The sequence below is a fragment of the Aphelocoma coerulescens genome, chromosome 19 (assembly GCF_041296385.1).
Source record: "Aphelocoma coerulescens isolate FSJ_1873_10779 chromosome 19, UR_Acoe_1.0, whole genome shotgun sequence".
NCBI lineage: Eukaryota > Metazoa > Chordata > Aves > Passeriformes > Corvidae > Aphelocoma > Aphelocoma coerulescens.
In genome coordinates, this window is record NC_091032.1 from 7410172 (window position 1) to 7427397 (window position 17226).

Consider the following 17226-nt stretch of genomic DNA (forward strand, 5'->3'; position numbering starts at 1 on the left):
AGCCTGCGGCAGGGAAGGATGAGAGCCGGGAACTGGCATGCGGGGAGGTGCCCATTGCTGGTGACGAAGGGAAGGAGGAGGCGGCTGTTGCGACACTGCCGGGGCCCCGCGGGTAAATAAATAGGGCGCTTTGTTCCTGCTGGGGCACGACCAGGTGGCACGAGGGACACGGGGTGGTGAGTCATCCATCCCCAGGCAGCCATCCCGCAGGGCACGGGAGGAGGCAGGGAAGGGCACTGGGAGGCCGTGCTGCCTGCAGGCGCCTGCGGGTGAGGAGGTCCCGTGCTCCAGCACCTTGCACGACACAAGGGAACAGCCCTGCTCAGGGCACAGCTTGGGAAAGCCACATCCTGTGGAGTGGGAGTGAGCCATGGGCACGTGCTTAAACATGGCACATGTGGCAGGGAGTGGGCAAAAGGCTTACCCGGGCCTTCGCAGAACCGCAAAGTCGTCCCGGTTGGAAAAGCCCTCTAACAGAATCCCAGTGTTAACCCAGCACTGCCTTGTTACGACTAAACCACTGAGTGCCACATCTACACGGTTTTTTTAACATTTCCATCACTTTCCTGGGTAGCCAGTTCCAATATCTGACCACCCTTTCAGTGAAGACATTTTTCCTAAAATCCAGTTTAAGCCTTGAGGCCATTTCCTCTTATCCTGGCCCTTGTTCCTTGGGAGCAGGGACAAACCCCCACTGGGTTACACGCTCCTTTTGGGGACTTGTAGGCCTTCATTTCCCACCACAGGAGCCTGTGCCTGCTGCTCCATCTGCCAGGAATGGCTCACCCATCCTGAGACCAACAGGGCTGGCAGAGTTTCATAGGCCAGAGGATGAGGATGGGACAGACAGAGCTCCGCAGTGAAGGCCAGGGCACAGGGCAGCTGGAGAGGGCACAGGAGCCACCCCATGGCACAGGAGCCTTCAAGGCTCAGTTGTTCCCGGCTCGGGGATCTCCCGCAGCGCGCAGAATGGATTCTGGCATTAGTTATCATGTTTTTACTTCCCCGAGCTGCCAGCACCAGGCGCTCCCTCGCCGCATCCCCCGGCCCGCAGCTCCTCGGGCAGACCCGGAGAGGGGCGGTGGGACCGAAGGTCTGAGCTGCAGGAGCGCAGCACCCGCACCCCGCTGGTGTCCCCATCTCATCCCATCCCACATCTGCCGGCGCCCCCGGGAGCTCCCTCCGCCGGTCCCCGCCCGCTCCCGCCGCGGGCCGCAGCCGGGGCCGAGCCGGGGGGCGGTGGCAGCGCTGCCCCCGCCCCGGCGGGGCCGTGCCGTGCCGTGCCGTGCCGTGCCGAGCCGAGGCGGGGCGGGCCGGGGGCGGGTACCGACGTCAGGCCCCGCGGCGGCGGCGGCGGCGGCGGCGGGGGGCGGAAGGCGGCGGTGCCGGTGCCGGGGGGTGGGGGGAAGCCCGGCTTTGGGGCGGGGGATGGCGGCGGGCGAGGCGGCCCGGGCGGACTTCGCGCGGCACTGGCAGGAGCAGTTCCCGGGGGAGCCGGCGCCCCGCATGGAGCTGGGCTCGGTGCGGGCCATGGAGCGGGAGCTGGAGCGCTGCCGGCGCCACCTGCGCCGCCTGCAGCGGGCGCTGGCCGAGGAGCGCTTCAAGGTGGGCTACCTGGAGGCGGCGCTGGCCCGGGCCCCCCCGCCGCCGCCGCCCGCCGCCCCCCGCCCCGCCGGCAGCTCCCCGGAGGGCGGCAGCGCCGGCAGCTCCGACGCGGAGGACGCTTCCTCGGCAGGTGGGTGAGGGGGAGCCGTCCCCACCCCGCGCCCCAGGGGACGAGGGTGTCCCCAGCCCCTGCGCCGTCCCCGCCGCACGGTCAAGGGCGAATGTGCCGCCGCACGGCCCGAGGGCATCCCCAGCCCTGGCGCTGCCTGTCCTGCGCTGCCGTGCCGTGCCCGTGGCGCGCCGTGCCCACGGCCCCATGCCGTGCCACGGGTAAAGGCAATCCCTGTGCCATCCCTGCTACACAGTTGGTGCAGCCCGTGCTGTGACTCGGCAGGGAACCCCCAGGTGTCCCCATCACGGAGCCAGGAGCACCCCATGTTGTCACATAGTAAAGGATGCCCCAACTCCTTTTGCCATCCCCGTCAAGCAGCTAATGCCGTACCAGCCCTTGTGCTGTCTCTGTGCCACCACTAAAGTCACCCCAAGCCCCTGTCTGCTCCCTGTCCCACTCCCAAGGACATCCCATGGCAAGGCCCTATCCTTGGGTGTGCGAGGAGGGAGGGTGGCTGATTCTTGGTGATGTGCCAGTGGCCCACGAGCCACCTCTGGGGCTGGGACGCTGCAGAGGAGTCACTTCCTCCCGGCGTGACCTGGCTCATGGGAACACCTCTGCTCAGGTGGCACCCTGTGACCTCCTGTGGGGAAGTCAGAAGCATGCCGGGCTGGTGTCATGTCCCGGGGCGTTTTTCTAGGAGGATTGAGGACAATGTTATTTCACAAGTGCCTGGCTGTGTGGTGGCACTGAAGGCACAGCCAGCTAGCGCTGTCAGCCGTCACACTGTCCTACTTCCAGCGGCCTGGAAGTTGTTATTGCATCAGCATTAAACCCGGCTCAAACACAGTCCTGGCAGCTAGGGAATGTCACTTTTAATGCTGCTAATTCTGCAGCTGACTTAATTTTGTTCTTGTTCGATTGTTTGGGGTGATGGTTTTCCTTCCCCCAAGGCTGTATCGTGCTGGTTTAAGATTGCCTGGAGAGCAAGTACTCTGATGTCAAATTATGCTTAATATATAGTTCATTTATATTTATTGCATTAGTCTGCAGCGCTGGAGGAAGTTTCCACTTCACCTTCCTGGGCTGCCTGGAGGTGAAATGTCCAAACTACGTGGCTGCTCTCGGTGTTGTCACCGTGCCGTGCTGGGCTGCACATGTGAGTGTTTGTCCCGCTCCCCAGTCGACTGTGGGAGCCTGTGCCCAGCCCTGCAGCCAGGACCAAGGACATTGGGAATGCTGCCTTCAAAGGCCTGCTCCAAGCCCCTCTCCAGCTCCCATCACAGGCACGGGCTGTGGCTCTTGGAGAGCTGCTCCGTGGCTGAAGTGCTTCGAGTGCATCAGAGCGACCAAGCACACACAAATCCTTCTGATTTACACTCGGACCTGTGCTTTGTCTATATCTGGATTATGCTCCTGGATGTTTCCAAACCCAGGATGGTGCAAGGCTGCTCTCAGGCTGGTGAGTGTTGTTAAAGGGGCTTCCCTGACGCACAGCATAAACCCCTGAGGGTCCTGGCTTTGTAATGTGGAGGGGTCCAGCCCTGCACCACCCTTTGAGACCTTTGCAGCTGGTGGGGGTGAGTCTTTTGGCAAGACTTTGAAGTCCAAGTTTGCATCTGCTGTGGTTAAATGTGGCCTCTTCCTCCTCCTCCTCTTTCTCCTCCCCTAAATGGATCTTCCTTAGGGTCAGCACCTCCAGCACTCATCAGAGGAGGAAGCATTCCCTCTGCCTGTCTCCTTGCCCTGTGACATGGCTGGGCTCTGCCCTCCCCAGCCTTGCCCCGAGCCTTTCCCAGGCATCAGCATTTTCTTTGTTGGGCGTTATAAGGGCCCCTGTGTGTGCTGACTGCACTGACATTTAAGAGCAGCGTTTGAGAGTGCAGTAAGAGGTGTGTAGTCATTGCCTGGATCCCCCTTTCAAGGACAGTTGGTTAACCTGGTGCTCCTGTTATTTTCTTCTCACTTCTCTATGTTTCAGATGTAATTGAAAATTCCTGATTGTGGTGCTGTTTGCTTTTCCTGCCAGCACTCTGGCGGTGTGTGACCTGGTTAGTACTGCTCTGCCTGGGCCCCTCAGAATTTTAATGTGAATTTTGGAGCTTAGTGGTGCTGTGGCTGAGCGCAGCCAGTCCCCAGCTGTATCAGCCTGTGGAAGCACCCTCTGGACAGCAAGTGAAGGAGTGTTGAATATCATCTTTATGGGAATTACCAGGGAAATACAGTGTTTTCCTTTAAGTAGCTTGCGATTAATCTGATTTAAAGCGAGGAAATCTGCAAGATGCCCCTGTCTGCGGCTATCGCATGAGAGCGGCGCGTGTGACAGCCAGATACACGATCCTGGCATCTGAGATAACGCCTGTGCCAGCTCACCCGGGACCAACAAAATCTGAGCGTCAGCGAGCAGATGGCTACAAACAAAGCGTGGAAAGGACTGAAATTCCCCTCATCTTGGCCGTCACCTGTCCCTGTGGTTAAACACGCAGCTGGCCTCGCAGCTGAGTATGCGCGGTGCCGGGCTGTGCCGGGGCTGGGTGCTGCTTCCATCTCCTCCCGTTTGCCACGGAAGGGACGAAGGGCTGTGGGTTGGTGCCAGCCAGGAGAGGGTGAGCTGAGCAGGAGATGGTGCTGGTGGCCGAGAGGAGGACGCGGTGATGCTCGGCGGAGATGCTTTGTGCCCGGCAGCCAGGTAGCGCGGAGGTGGAACCAACTCGGTGCTGGGTTTCCTCGCTTTGTCCTTGGGAAGTGGTGAAAGAGGCTGGCTTTGCCATGGAGCTGAAGCTCCTCTGGAAGGCTGTGGGGTTTGGGAGTGCCTGAGCTGCCCTGTGCAGCACCCTACACCCCAGAAATGTGAGCTGTGGGGTGGGGAGCGCTGGCATAGCTGGAATAGTCCGTGGTGGCGTGGGCTGGTGGATCTGGTTACGGCAGGATGCTGCGGCTGCAGGATGTGCTGTAAGTGAATTCCAAGCCCTCTGTTTAGCTGGAATTACAGTTTCTCTCAAGGAAAGATTCTGGAGTCACGTGGGCTCTTCTCCTCGGTCTGCTGCACTACCTTCCCTGGTACCTCGGGAAATGGGAAGGGAGCTGCCGGCAGCAGTGGGGTCCTGCCGTGGAGGGCAGTGAGCACGGAAAGGCAGCAGTGTCAGGGTGTGCAGCAGAGCACTGAGATGAGGAAGGGGCCCTGGGGCATATGGAGTTCCTGGGGCATTGGCCACCTCATCCCTGCATGCCCAGGTGGGGGCTGGATTGGCATGGGTGCCATGCTGGGGGCTCCTGGCATGATTTGGGTAAAGGCAAATTGCTACTCCATCCCTGCTTTCAGCTTGTGCTGCTGCAAAAGTGGCACTCTGTCTGTCTCAGAAAAACTCCCTGCAGCTATGGAGGTGATGGGGCAGCTCTGTCCTGCTGTCTCAAGCCATGTTTAAACCCTGCTGGTTCCTCGTCCCTTTCTTGGGATATTCCCTAAAACCTCAGCAGAAGGAGAATGGAAAATAGTGAGCAAAGTCCAGAGTTTGTCCTGGTACATCTCTTTCCACTTGTGGTAGATCACGGTGTGCAGGAGGTGAAAATTGGTGATTCCACAGCCCCAGGAAGGTGAAATGTTACATGGTCTGTGCATCCATGTCCCCTCCTTTAGCGTGAGGATGGGATCTTGGTGCCGAAGCAGGGAGGTGCAGTGGGGGCAGCTGTGTCTCCCCAAGAGCCCCTCTACCACCTCTGTGTCCTCATATTTAGTTTTTAAATTTTTACTTGGTCATATTTCCCTATTGTTAGAAAGTGCTTGTTTGGCTCTGAAGAGGCTGGAAGTTCCTCCTCTGGCCAGGGCAGGCCAGGCAGAGTGTCAGTGTTTAATTTTAACTGCTCAGGCGAGGACAAAACCGCAGCATGTGTGTGTGTGTGTGTGTGTGTGCCTGCTGGGGACCTTTGAACTGTCTCCATCTGCTCTGGGGCCCGACAGCATTTGGGGAAGTGATTTCTCTCCACAAACCCCCCGATGGCATTGTGACAGCAGCCCCTGAGTGACGTGAGGCTGCTTCCTTGGAGATGCTGCTCAGGTGCTGCCTGAGATGGGGACTCCAGGGTTAACTCTGGGACAGGTTGTCACTGAAGAAGATCATAAATAAATGCGAAGTTTATGAGGCTGAAAAGCCTTTGAGTAGAAGAGTTGATGTTTAAAGCTTTAGGTGAGAGCAGTAAGTGCTGCTTGTTGGAGTTTGCCCTGTGATTGTAAAGGAGCTGCAAGAGCAAAGGGGAAACCTGTGACCAGCTCTGCCTGCGGGCACCACCATGGCAGCAGCTGCATCTCCTGGGTGGGGGAACAGCCCTTCCAAAGGGCTGGATGGGTGCACAGAGGGCTGGGGATCCCTGTCTGTCTCACTGGGCAGGGGCACTCCCCTGGCATGGCACAGAGATGCCAACATCCCTCCTGGAGGAGGTGGGTCTGGATGCAGCATCCCTGTGCACCCCTGTGTTCTGTCAGCTGGGCACGGTCCCACTGGCTGGGTTTTGGCCCCCAGAGTTTGGGGCAGAGCCGATGCTGAGCTCCCCCAGCTCAGCAGCGTTCAGGGCTGGGCGGTGGTGCTGGGCTGCACCTTCCCTGCGGAAGGGAAGGAGGGGATGGAGTTTGCCTTTCGGTGCCAGCAGTGCCACGGGCTGTGCCCACCATGGGGGCGAGCACTTCAGCACGGAGGTGGCCCCCAGGCTGGTTGTGGGTGATCAGTGGCCTCAGGTAGAAGCAACGGCAGCAGCAGGGCAGGCAAGAAACCCTCATTAGGTGTCTGGATAGAGCCAGAAGTGCCCTGCGGGGCCTGAATTCATTTGCATTGTAAGTCTATTGAAATCTGGTTGGGGTTTGTTTTCTTTCTATTTCCCTGGAAAGACACTTCTGTGCGGAGGGGCTCTTTGTTCCTCGGGTTCCTCCTCCCCTCCTGCCCAGCCGTGCCGCCAGTTGGGATCCCAGTGGATGGCTCTGCTCTGTCTTCTGCTGGATGCTGTCTGCTGTGGCCAACCCTGCAGCAGTGGTCGCAGGGAGAAGCTTTCCTCTGTGCTGGCAGGGAATTCATATTCCCTTGGGTTAGAGAGGAGAGCCTGGGTTAGCCAGGGCAGCTCACCAAGTGTCCCTCCACCCCAGAAAAGTGCCCCCTTGGTTCATGGCATTGCTGGGGTTTTCCTCCCACTGAGGTCACCTGGAGCAGGCGCCGGGAGCCAGCCCGAGGGAACACGCAGAACTCACCCCATCCCCAAGAGACATCTTCGAGCAGGCTTGGCTTTCCCACCCCAAATTACTTTATCAGTGTTTGCTAAGCAGGATAATTGGCATGTGTAGATCAGTAGCAGCAGCACTTCTTGGCTCCCTTGGCTGCAGCCGGAGCGGAGCCTGGCCAGCCTAAGCAGAATCCCAGAGGACTCCTGCAGATCTGCCTCCAGATAAGTCCCAGCTGTAAAGTTCAGGGATTGTTTGAAGATCTGGCAGATAGGGAGAGCTTTGTGCTGGAACGGGGCTTTCTGCCATGGAGGGGTTTTGTTCCGTGGGCGGTTTTTGTTCCGAGGCTTCGAACCAACACCTCCTTCTCCTACTCTGCAGCTCCTGTGCTGGGAAGCAAACTTGGCCCAGCCTCAGCACCAGGGCTGGGGGGAGAGGAGCAGCTGGGGGCTGTGGCAGATACAGGCACGGCTGCCTCCCTCTTAGAAGAGAACCACGATGCAGTAGCTGGCCCAGGCCTTCAGCTGAAGTTAAAGGCTTCTTCTGACCAGCCACCACCTTTCATTCCTTCTCCATCTGGTATTTAGAGAGGCCGGGGGCAGTGCTGCTGTGGCTGGGTCTCTGCCCTCCTCCCCACACTTGCTGGGCTCTGGCACCCTGCCTGGCACTGCCCTGAGAGCAGGATGCTCCAAGTGACTGCCCTGTGCTCCAGGCACCTCTCAACTGTGCCCCAGCGAGTGCAGCTTGGGGCCGATGCAGCACAGACCTCAGGGTTTCAACTCCACAGGGAAGTGATACTGGAAGAGAAGTTTAGTGCTGGACTGAGAAGCAGCGTGTTTAGGACACCCAGCAGGAAGGACCTTCTGTGGTCCTTGGCAGGGAGGCTGGAAATATCTTCATTTATTCCTCTCCTCCCTCTCTGCCACCTCTGGCAAGGGGAGAGCTGCTGCTCTGCACCAGCAAGGGAGAGCCTGGACCTCCTGAGAGCCCGGCAGAGCAGGCACTGGAGGAGCTGGGGAAGCCAGGCTCTCCTCTGGCATCTCCCACCTCAGCCCCAGACTCTGCAGCCCTGGTTGTGTTCCTGCCATGGCTCCAGGACACAGAGGCTTCCCCTCTTCCAAACCAAAGCACTCTGGCTGCTCTTTTAGTCCTCAGATTCTTTAGCCACTTGCATGGTGCTCCCCAACCTCGCTCTCCCAATTCCTCTCTCCCTGTGGGAAAACACCCCCAGTGTTGGGAGGTGCAGGTGGCTCTGGAGCTGCTCTCTGGTTGCTGCCAGCCCTGGGTGCCCAACACCAGCCCTGGGTGCCCAACAGCAGCCCCTGCCCAGCCCTGGGCGAGCGCTGGGGCTCCTGCAGCTCCTGTGGCTGCGACTGGAGGACTCTTGCACAAGAGCCCAGAAATAGCGATGCGTGGGCTGGCGGGCAGGGGCTGGGCAGATGCCAGGCAGACAGCCAGACACCAGGCAGGCTGTGCAGGGCTGGCTGGTGGTGGGGAGGAACCATGGAGCTCAGCTCTCGGTTCTTGCCGCAGGGATGCTCCCAGCTGGAGCTGGGGGTGGTTGGCGGGGGTTGAGAACATGGTTGGCAGCATCTCCTCACACAGGACTGGTCTCTGTCACCGAGGGCTGATGGGTGCCAGGGTGTGGGTGGGTGCTCCCCACAGCCAGGGGGAGAGGAGGAAGGTTCAGCTGCTCAGCAGGTTTTGAGGTTTTGTTGTTGTTTTAGCAAAGGTGAAAAGAGCACGAAAACCAAACTAAAAATACAGCCCAGTGGTTTGGTGGGGCTGTTTGGTGTGGGCTGTGCATGGGCCCCTGCCTGGGTTGGTTGTGCAGCACAAGGTGGTCCTGATTTGGCCTTCCCAGGACACTCACCCAGCTGTGGGGCACTTGTCCGCCTGGTCCTCCTGGCCGTGGCACTGCCAGGACCTGCTGCGTGGTGTCAGGCTGGGGGTGACCAGCCTGGGGAGGGCTCCAGGGGGTCTGGCAGCTCACGCAAGTGCTCAGCTCATGCCCTGTGTTGGATAAAGAGGCAGATGTGCAGAGGGGGGCATGATGGCATGGAGAAACTGGTGCTGTGGGTGGGAGTGGCCAGGAAGTGTATCCGGCTGGGGGAAGCATGTGGAAAAAAGCCCCTGCCTGTATGCAGGGAGCTGTGCATGGAAAACCAGCTGCCTGCTGCCCCCGTGGCTCTGCAGCCGCGGCGCCGAGGGGGAGCAGCTGCATCTTGTGCTGGTGCTGGTGCAGGGCTCTCCAAGGCATGAACGGAGTGTGGTTTCCTGCCATGATCAAGGCTGATGCTCTCAGCTAAACCTCTGTCACCTTCCTGGCAGGGCCTCGGGCTCTGAGGGGCTGGGGGGTGCAGGGTTTGCTGTGGAGTCTGGAGGAAACTCTCCATCAGAGCCTTTAAGGGACAAAGCGAGGACGTGCTCAGCTTGAGCCAAAGCAGGAGTGAATGGGGGAGTTGGTGGGGGATGGACAGCAGCAAAGACATTGTGGTCACCCTTGGGCTGGGCTGGCACTGCCTGTGCCGATGTCTTGGGGACAAGGGGAGTGTTGGCTCCCCGAAGCACCTGGGGGCAGGGCAGGGGGAGGGTGGGCAATGGCAGCTGTAGGGCTGCACCCTGTGCCCCTGGCTCAGCACGGGTGACTCACAGCCCGTGGGTGCAGGGAGCTCTGGGTTGTCCTTGCCACACCAGGGCTGGGTGCAGCCCCCAGGCAGGCAGGGCTGAGCCAGGGGCAGCAGTGGCTCCTCATCCTGGATGCCAGGTGCCAACGGCTCCCTGTGCTCCAGCCATGCTGAACCACAGCTTTGGCATTGCTGGGCTCCTCCAAAATGCTGCGTCCGAGCCTGTCATGGACATCCCTGGGAGCTGGAATCAGGTGGTGGCAGTGCCCCGGCAGGGTCCCCTCAGGTCTCCCACCCGTGTCCTGGCACTTCACGCTCCAGTGGCTCTACCTTCCCCGTGTGCCCGCTAGAGCATTATCCCTCCTGCCCGCCTCCCATCTGGCCCCGGTGCCCGGTCCAGGCCCTTCCCCGCACCCTGGCCCCGCGGGCAGGATGCGGCCGGGGGCGCTGGCAGGGAATGCTGCCCGCACTGCCCGGACGGGGCAGCGGTGCCGGCACAGGCTGAACCAGGGCAGTCTCTGCACTTGAACGCTTGGCTGGCGCCCTGACATATTGGGGTTGATGACTCTGGCACTTCGTATTTCCTTTGGCTACATGCAGCTGGGGAGGGCGGTTTAACCTCTGCCTGCCCGCGTCCCGCTCTGCCAGCCCCAGTTGTGTGGGGCAGGGCTGCTTCCGGCTCCTGGAGGCCCTGGTTCCCAAAACCAGGGTGAGCAGGGCCGGGAAGAGCCTGTGTCCTTCAGCCTCGGTGGCTTGAGGGGCTGCAGAGGTTTTGCTGTGGAGTGGGCACAGCATCCCCAGGTCATAGCAAGGAGATAAGACTGTGGTGGAAGAGGTGATGGGGCCTTTCCCGCCGCTCTCCTTGGGGTGGCCTGGGGGGGCAGCCGCACATGCTGCTGTGCCACCACCATCGCCTCCTTGTCCTCCTCCTCCTCGCCGGTGCCCAGACCCCTGCGGAGGGTCGGCGTGGCTGCGTGCGGGGGGACGCTGAGCTCGGCTCCCCCCGGCGAGGCAGGGGCGGGAGGCGGGACGCGCTGCCATTGCCAGGCGGCACCTCCTTCCCTGGGCACCCTTGGCAGAAGCGCGGCCGTGCGCCCGGGCAGGCGGCTGTGTCCGGCTCTGCCATCCAGCCCCCGCCTGGGCCCGCGGCCCCCGCCTCCCGCCCGCGCCCGCCGCCTTTGTTGTGAGATGAGAGCGGGCTGAGCGCCGGCACAGCCCTCCGAGCATGGAGCCGCTGAGCCACCGCGGCCTGCCTCGCCTCTCCTGGATCGACACCCTCTACAGCAGTACGTGCCCTGGGCTGGCGGGCGGGCGAGAGGGGCGAGGGGCCGGGTCCCCCCTACCTGTTGTGTAACGCTGCGTCGCGCTGGGCAGGGATGCTGCGCCGGGGAGCCTGGGCTGGGGGTCCAGGCGGAGCCGAGCCCGGGCAGGGGGCTGGCGATGCTGGCAGGGGGTTGTGCTCCTCTCTGTGGGCATCCGCTGGCAGGACGGCGCCGGCCGGAATCGCTCCGGCATCCCCCAGGCTCTGGGGACCCGCTGCATGAGCAGGATGGGTGACGGTGGCGGTGGCCCCAGCGCGTCAGGGCTCGCTGAGGCTGGAGCAGCTGGCACTGCCCGCAGGGCGCTTTGGGCATGGGGATGCTTTTTTGCGCCAGGTCCCACTCCCGTCCCCGCGTGGCGGTGGGAAGGCGCCTCTCCCTCCCTCCCTCAGCCGTGATTTTCTCAGCGAGCTCCCGGCGCTGGGCCGAGGGTGCTGTGTCGGCGCGGTGTCGGTACCGGGGGCTGGCAGCCGGCGGGGCCGGGGGCGTCCTGCAGCAGCCTGGGGATGCGAATCCCCCCGATCCCACGGACGGGCAGCAGGGAGGAGTGAAGCCCGGAGCCCGGTCCTGCTCCCATGGCAGCTGTCTCAGCAGCGGCTACGGCACCAGGGATGTGGCCGAGGGATGAGGGGGCTCGGTCACAGGGTCCCCGTTGTTATTCTGGGGGAGCGTCGAGCTGCGTGGGCATCCCGGGTGGGGTTTGGGGTGCATTGATGAGCTCGGAGCCTGGTGCTGGTGGGGCAGCGAGGTTTGGCACGGGTGCGTGGGAAGGTGGGATGCTCCAGAGCATGCTCCATGCGTGGATCTGGCATCTGTCATGCCCTAGAGGGAGCAGGGGCTGCCAAGGGGCACGTTGTGTAGGGCTGAGCCCCCTCCCCAGGTTTTCCAGCCTGAAACCTCTGACATCCACAGGCAGAGGCCGCATCCAGCAGTGGCAGTCCCGGGGCCTGGGGTGGCTGTGCAGGCGTTTGGGCTGAAGCCCAGGGGCCACATCCAGCCCCAGCCTCTGCATCCTCCTTCCCGGCCGCGGCATCTCTGCAAAGCCATGGCTCTGCCATCCCAAATCCTGCTCCAGCTGCCCTCCCTGAGGGATGGGGGGAGGCTGCTTGGCATGCCTATGTTTTGGGGGATGCAGGGCAGAGTGCAGCCCTCATCACACTGGGCAAGGCAGTGATGGTGTGGAGGAGATGCCGTTCGTGTTGAGCCACCCTTTAGCAGAGGCCCACGGAGGCAGGTCCGAGGCCAGCTCACACATCTGTGTTGTCATGGTGAATTTTCACCCAGGCACAGGGAAACCATGGCGTTTCCCCAAAATCTCACAGGCTCTGTGTGAATGTTGGGCTTTTCTTGGAAGTGGGATGGAATGGCTGAGCATTGGGGTGTGCCAACACACTGACAGGGTGTCGGGGAATAGCACGTGTCCAGCTGGAAATGCCACCCTGAGCTGCTGTGACTGTGCTGCCTGTGTCCAGGCTGGGCAGGAGCCAGCTGCTGCCCTTGGCTGAGCTCCCTCGTGGGGACCATCGTGCTGGCATGAGCCTGGGTCTGCCTGGGAAGATGTGGCAAAGCAGAAACATTTGCCTGGGGAAAATAATCCCTCACGGGGATGTGTTCCTGGCTCTGTCACCCTGCTGGGTCCATGTGCTGGCCCACAGGGCCTCTGTCTTGATAAGTGTCAGCATCTCATGGGTGTCAGCATCCCTCAGTGCAGTGTGGGCTTGGATCCAGCTCAGGGCCCCGGGGCTGTGTGTGGGGTTTGGGACACGAGGCTGTTTCAGGTCGGGGTGTCCTTGCCCCCCAGAGTGGCTCCCCTGGGCCAGGCTTCCTCCCTCCCCTTGGTCTCCATGCCTGGGGTGCAGCAGGAGGATTTCCACTGCTGCTAAAAATCAGGAGCAAAAATAGCACTCGGTTTTGGCACAGGCACAGAACAGGCTGCAGGGGCAATGCAGCTGTGGGGGAGGAGGGAGGGAGGCACTGGGTTTGGGCTGCCTGGGTGGCACTAACACCCCACAGGCAGGGAGACGCAGGGGACAACCTCTCTGTGTCCCCTCGCCCATCAGTGGCTCCCTTGCCCTTCCTGGCTGCTTGGTGGTGCTTGGTTCCCTTCCTGTAGCAGCTTCTGGGTGTGCTGGGGAGGTTCCTCTGCCTCCCCAGGTGAGGCCCCTCAAATGCTGCACAGCCATGGGTGGCACAGCTGGAGCCATGGGGACATGGCTCTGTCCTTCCTCCCGTGGGCAGCGCAGGGTCCCTCTCCTTGGGTGCCTGTTGGGCCACTGCACGTAGATCTCATCCCCAGCTCTGGTCTGGGATTGGGATGTAGATCTGCTCCAACTGGTAGCAACAGGAGCCAGGTCATTCCTGCACCCCTGAAGGCCAGTCCCTTCCCTCTCCATGCCACCTTCTTCCCTGCACTGCTGCGGGTGTCACCTCCCAGGGTCCCCAGGTGCCTCGTTAACGCTGTGTTCCTCGTTTCCTGGCTGCTGAGCCACCCCACCTGGGTTGCCAGGACTGCCACAGTGATAGTGCCACTCTGGGTGTCCCTGTGGATCAGCCTGGAGCTGCAGATCTTGCCATGGTGGAGGGAAGGCACCTGGTGGCCTCCAAGCTGGTGGGGACCATCAGCTTTGGCCTCTCTCTGCTGCCTTGGCTCCCCCTTAGACCCCACCTGATGGGGAAAGGTGCTTGGGTTTGGGTTGCTCTGGGGAATTCCCAGCCTGGGGACAGTCCCTGGTTGAGGGGGCTCGGGAGAGCTGTGTGGGGTGGGTGTCCTGAGGAGTGGCCATCATGGGGGACAGCAGTGCTAATGAGCCTTATGCTGCCATGCTCCTGGATGGTGCTGGAAGCATCACAGCTGGGACCCGTCCAAGACAGGAGAGATGATGGGCATCCCACCGTGAGGAGGCAGGACAGGTTAAAGCCAGGGATCCTGTTTTCCTGAGGACCAGGGGGTGTTATGGGCACCCCCTTCTCTGCCCATCCAGTCAGCTCCTGGGTTGAAGGTGGGCTGTGATGGCCCAGTGAGGGTGTCCCCACAGCCTCTGAGGGATTGTTACTAGCTAATTGCTAAAGAAGTAAGGCCTGAGAGGGGCTGTGGTGTCCTGGCAGAGATGCGGTGCCTCTGGCCCATGTCACAGCTCTCCTCCAACCCCCCTCAGCTGCAGGAGGGAACACCCCATCCCTCCCCAGTTGCACTGGCAGGGCTCCTGGCCTGAGCCTGCTTTGCAGCGCTCTTTGATTTAAAGATTTATCCACTTTCCCGAGGAAGCAGGATGTAATATTAATGTGCTGAGCGGTGTTGGTGGGAGCCAGGGGAGTCCTTGTCCAGGATGGCAGGGCCGTGGGGACATGAAGTGGCAGCAATGTGGGGTTTGGTCTGGGATGGCTGCTCCGACCCCAGTGCACCCCATTTTGGCCAGGTTATCAGCTGGGGTCTTAGCTGGGGTCTCCCCAGTGTCTGTGCCCAGGAAGCCTGTGGGGATGTGGCTTCCAGGGATCCACGGGGCTGTCGGATGGGAGGGGAGCGTGGGGCTGGCGTGGGATCGGGGCCGTGTTGGGTGGGCCCCCGCCTCTTTGGGAGCTGCCGAGGGGGCCCTGGCCGCAGGCATGGTGGGGGGGTGCTGGCTGCACCCCACGGCCGCCCCTGCCGCAACCGGGCTCCCTTCCCCCTCCCCTTTGTCAGCATCTCGGGGCTGCTGCAGCCACCTCTTCCCGCCGCCACCGAGCCGCTGCCGTTCCCATGGTAACAGGTTAGGATGTACCCCCGTCCCCCGCTGCGTCCCAGGGACCACTGCAGACCCTGGAGCCCCCCCTCCCCTCCCACTTGGGGCTCTGGCTCCCCGAAATGGCTTCCCCTGGGCCATGGGTGATGGGGGGTTGTGGGTCAGCGTGAGGCACCCAAAAATAGGTGCTGTTCTGGGGGGGCGGGGGCCTCATCCTGCGCTGGGAATGCAGTCCCCTTCTGTCCCCCATCAGGGAGGCAACGGAGCCCTTGTGCCAGGGGGGTGGCACTGCCCTCCGTGCTGTGGATCCAGGCGGCCTGGCGCTCATTCCCACTCTCCAAGGAGTGTGTGGGCATGGGCAAGCGGGGAGGACGGCGGCTGTGGCTGCCAGCCCAGCTCATCTCTCCCCGGGGATGGCACAGGGATGGTGGCCGGCGGGCAGGCAGGGCACAGCCACTTGCATGGGGCTGGAGCGTCTGGCAGAGCAGCTGTCCCTGCGCAGACGAGGCCGGCGGCCTCTCGGTTCCGTTAATTATTCAAATATAGGGAAGTGTGTCGAGCAGAGGGTGCCTGCGGGGCCGGGGATGCTCGGTGTGCCGTCTGATGTCTTCTTGCCTGCTTGGCTGAGCAGGCAGCGAGGCTGGGCTGGGCTGTGCGGGCACGTGTGGCCGTGAGTGGCCCTGGAACGTGGGGTCAGCTGCCCTCGGGTAACCACAGGCTGGGCTGGGTGGCCGTGGTGCCACACGGTGACCTTGAGCCGTGCCCGGATGCTCACGGCCACCCTCTCTTACCCCGGCAGACTTCAACTATGGTGCGGACGAATACGACGCCGAGGGCAACGAGGAGCCCAAGGCGCTGCCGGAGGGCTCGGAAACCATGCCCTACATCGATGAGTCGCCCACCATGTCCCCCCAGCTCAGCGCCCGCGGCCAGGAGAGCGGGGACGGGGTCTCGCCTACGCCCACCGATGGCCTCGGCACAGGGGTAGGTGCTGGCGGCGCGGGGCTCTGCACCGGGGGCGGGGGGCTTCGGGGCTCTGGGTGTTCAGCTCGGGTGTCAGCGGTGTTTGTGATGCTCTGGCGCCGGGGAGCAGCAGTTCGGGGCATGCCATGCCCGTGGGACGCGCCGTGTCCCTGCCCCGCCGTGCCATGCCGAGCCCGCAGGGGATGGGCTGGCCGGAGAGCGGGGTCCCGGGTTGGGAGCACGGCCGGGCGTGCTGGAAGCGGGGAGTTGCCGGGTCCCCAGCTCCGGGAGCCCTTGGGGACAGGGCGCAGCGGCTCCGCCGGGCTGCCGGCTCCATCTAGTGGCACTCGGGGACCGGTCACCAGCAGGGGTGGGGACACGCGGTGCCCCCCTCGCTCTGGACAAGTTAGATGTAACCCCTGCTGTTCCCAGCGCATCCTTGGGAAGCCCTTCGGTTTTCCAAAGCAGGAGGGGTGCCCGGAGAGCTGCGGGGCGGGATCCAAAGGGAAAAAAAAGTGTTTTTTTCTCTGGAATGAAAGTTTCCATAAAGCCCGGGAGCGGTGGGGTCCAGGCAGGCGCCTCGGCCCCTTGGGGTTGGTGCGGGGAGCAGCCGCACAGCCCCGGGCTGGGGGATCCCCTGGCGCTGCCGCTGCCCGGGCTGGGGAAAGTGAAGTTTTATTTTTGTCGTGGAAAGAGTTAAGCTCCTGACCCGGATGCTGAGGCAGAAGAGGGAGAGGTGTGGCTTCCTCCCCAGGGTCGCCCTGCGCAGCATCGTCGTCCCGGCACCCAGCACCCCTGGGGAGGGCGAGGAGGGTGCTGCCCTCCCGGAGCTGGCTCTAAACCACTCGGGCCCAGGGCTCCTTGTGCCCCAGCCCTTCGAGCCCCAGCCCTGACACTCCGGTGCCGGGGCTGTGGGCGCTGGGCTCCGACCCCGAGGCCAGCAGGGACAGCAGAGGGTGGCTCTGGGGAGCAGGGCTGGGGGGAGATGCTGGCAGAGGGGTGTCCCTGAGGGGTGGTGGGGCCAGCTGGATCTGGGCACAGGCAGGGACGTTGGCTTGGTTGTCACTGACAGGATTGGGAAGTGTTGGAGCCCAGTGCCAACTCCGCCTCCATCTCTTTATCTGGAGCTGCTTGTGTTGGGGCTTGGCAGAGCCGCCTCTGATACAAGCACTGTGTGTCAAGCCCTGCGAGGGGCACAGGCTTGTGCTTGTGTGGCTGGTGGCACAAGGTGCCAGCTTCACCCCACTGCTCTCCTCCAGTGAGGCCGGACTGGTGTCACTGCCTTTGAGAGGGCTGGAGGAAGTTTCTGGTGGGGCATCTCATCTTGCAAGCTCCTGGGGCAGCTGGAACCATGTCTGGGGCCTGCGACTTCTGGGTGCAGACACATCTTAACCCTCCCTCTCCCACTTGGGAAACATGGGTCATACTGTGGAATGGTGTCCCAGCCCCTGCTTGGGTGCTGCTGGGTTTGGCACTGTGGGTAGCGTTCCCCTGGACAGGGACCATTCCCCACTCTGGGGTTGGGCAAGGTTGTGGTGCCCTGGCAGGGCAAAAGCTGAGCTGTGACATGGACGCATGGCTGGACACGGGCTCTGGAAAGTCCCTGTGTCTGTCTCCCTGCCCACATCTCACAGCAGGAGTTTGTTGCAGGCTCAGATGGGTGCAGGGAGAAGAGATG

General features: G+C 62.3%; 1 protein-coding gene across 1 annotated transcript in view; it reads left to right on the top strand.

Moving 5' to 3' along the window:
* Positions 1–1681: 1681 nt before the first annotated feature.
* The window catches only part of ABR (ABR activator of RhoGEF and GTPase), a 37862-nt gene continuing 22317 nt past the window's right edge, over positions 1682–17226 (top strand). The window contains exons 1-2 of the mRNA XM_069033064.1: positions 1682–1735; positions 15385–15569. Coding sequence (XP_068889165.1) covers positions 15462–15569 — 108 coding nt within the window. The 5' untranslated portion in view covers positions 1682–1735; positions 15385–15461. The remainder of the gene's footprint in view (positions 1736–15384; positions 15570–17226) is intronic.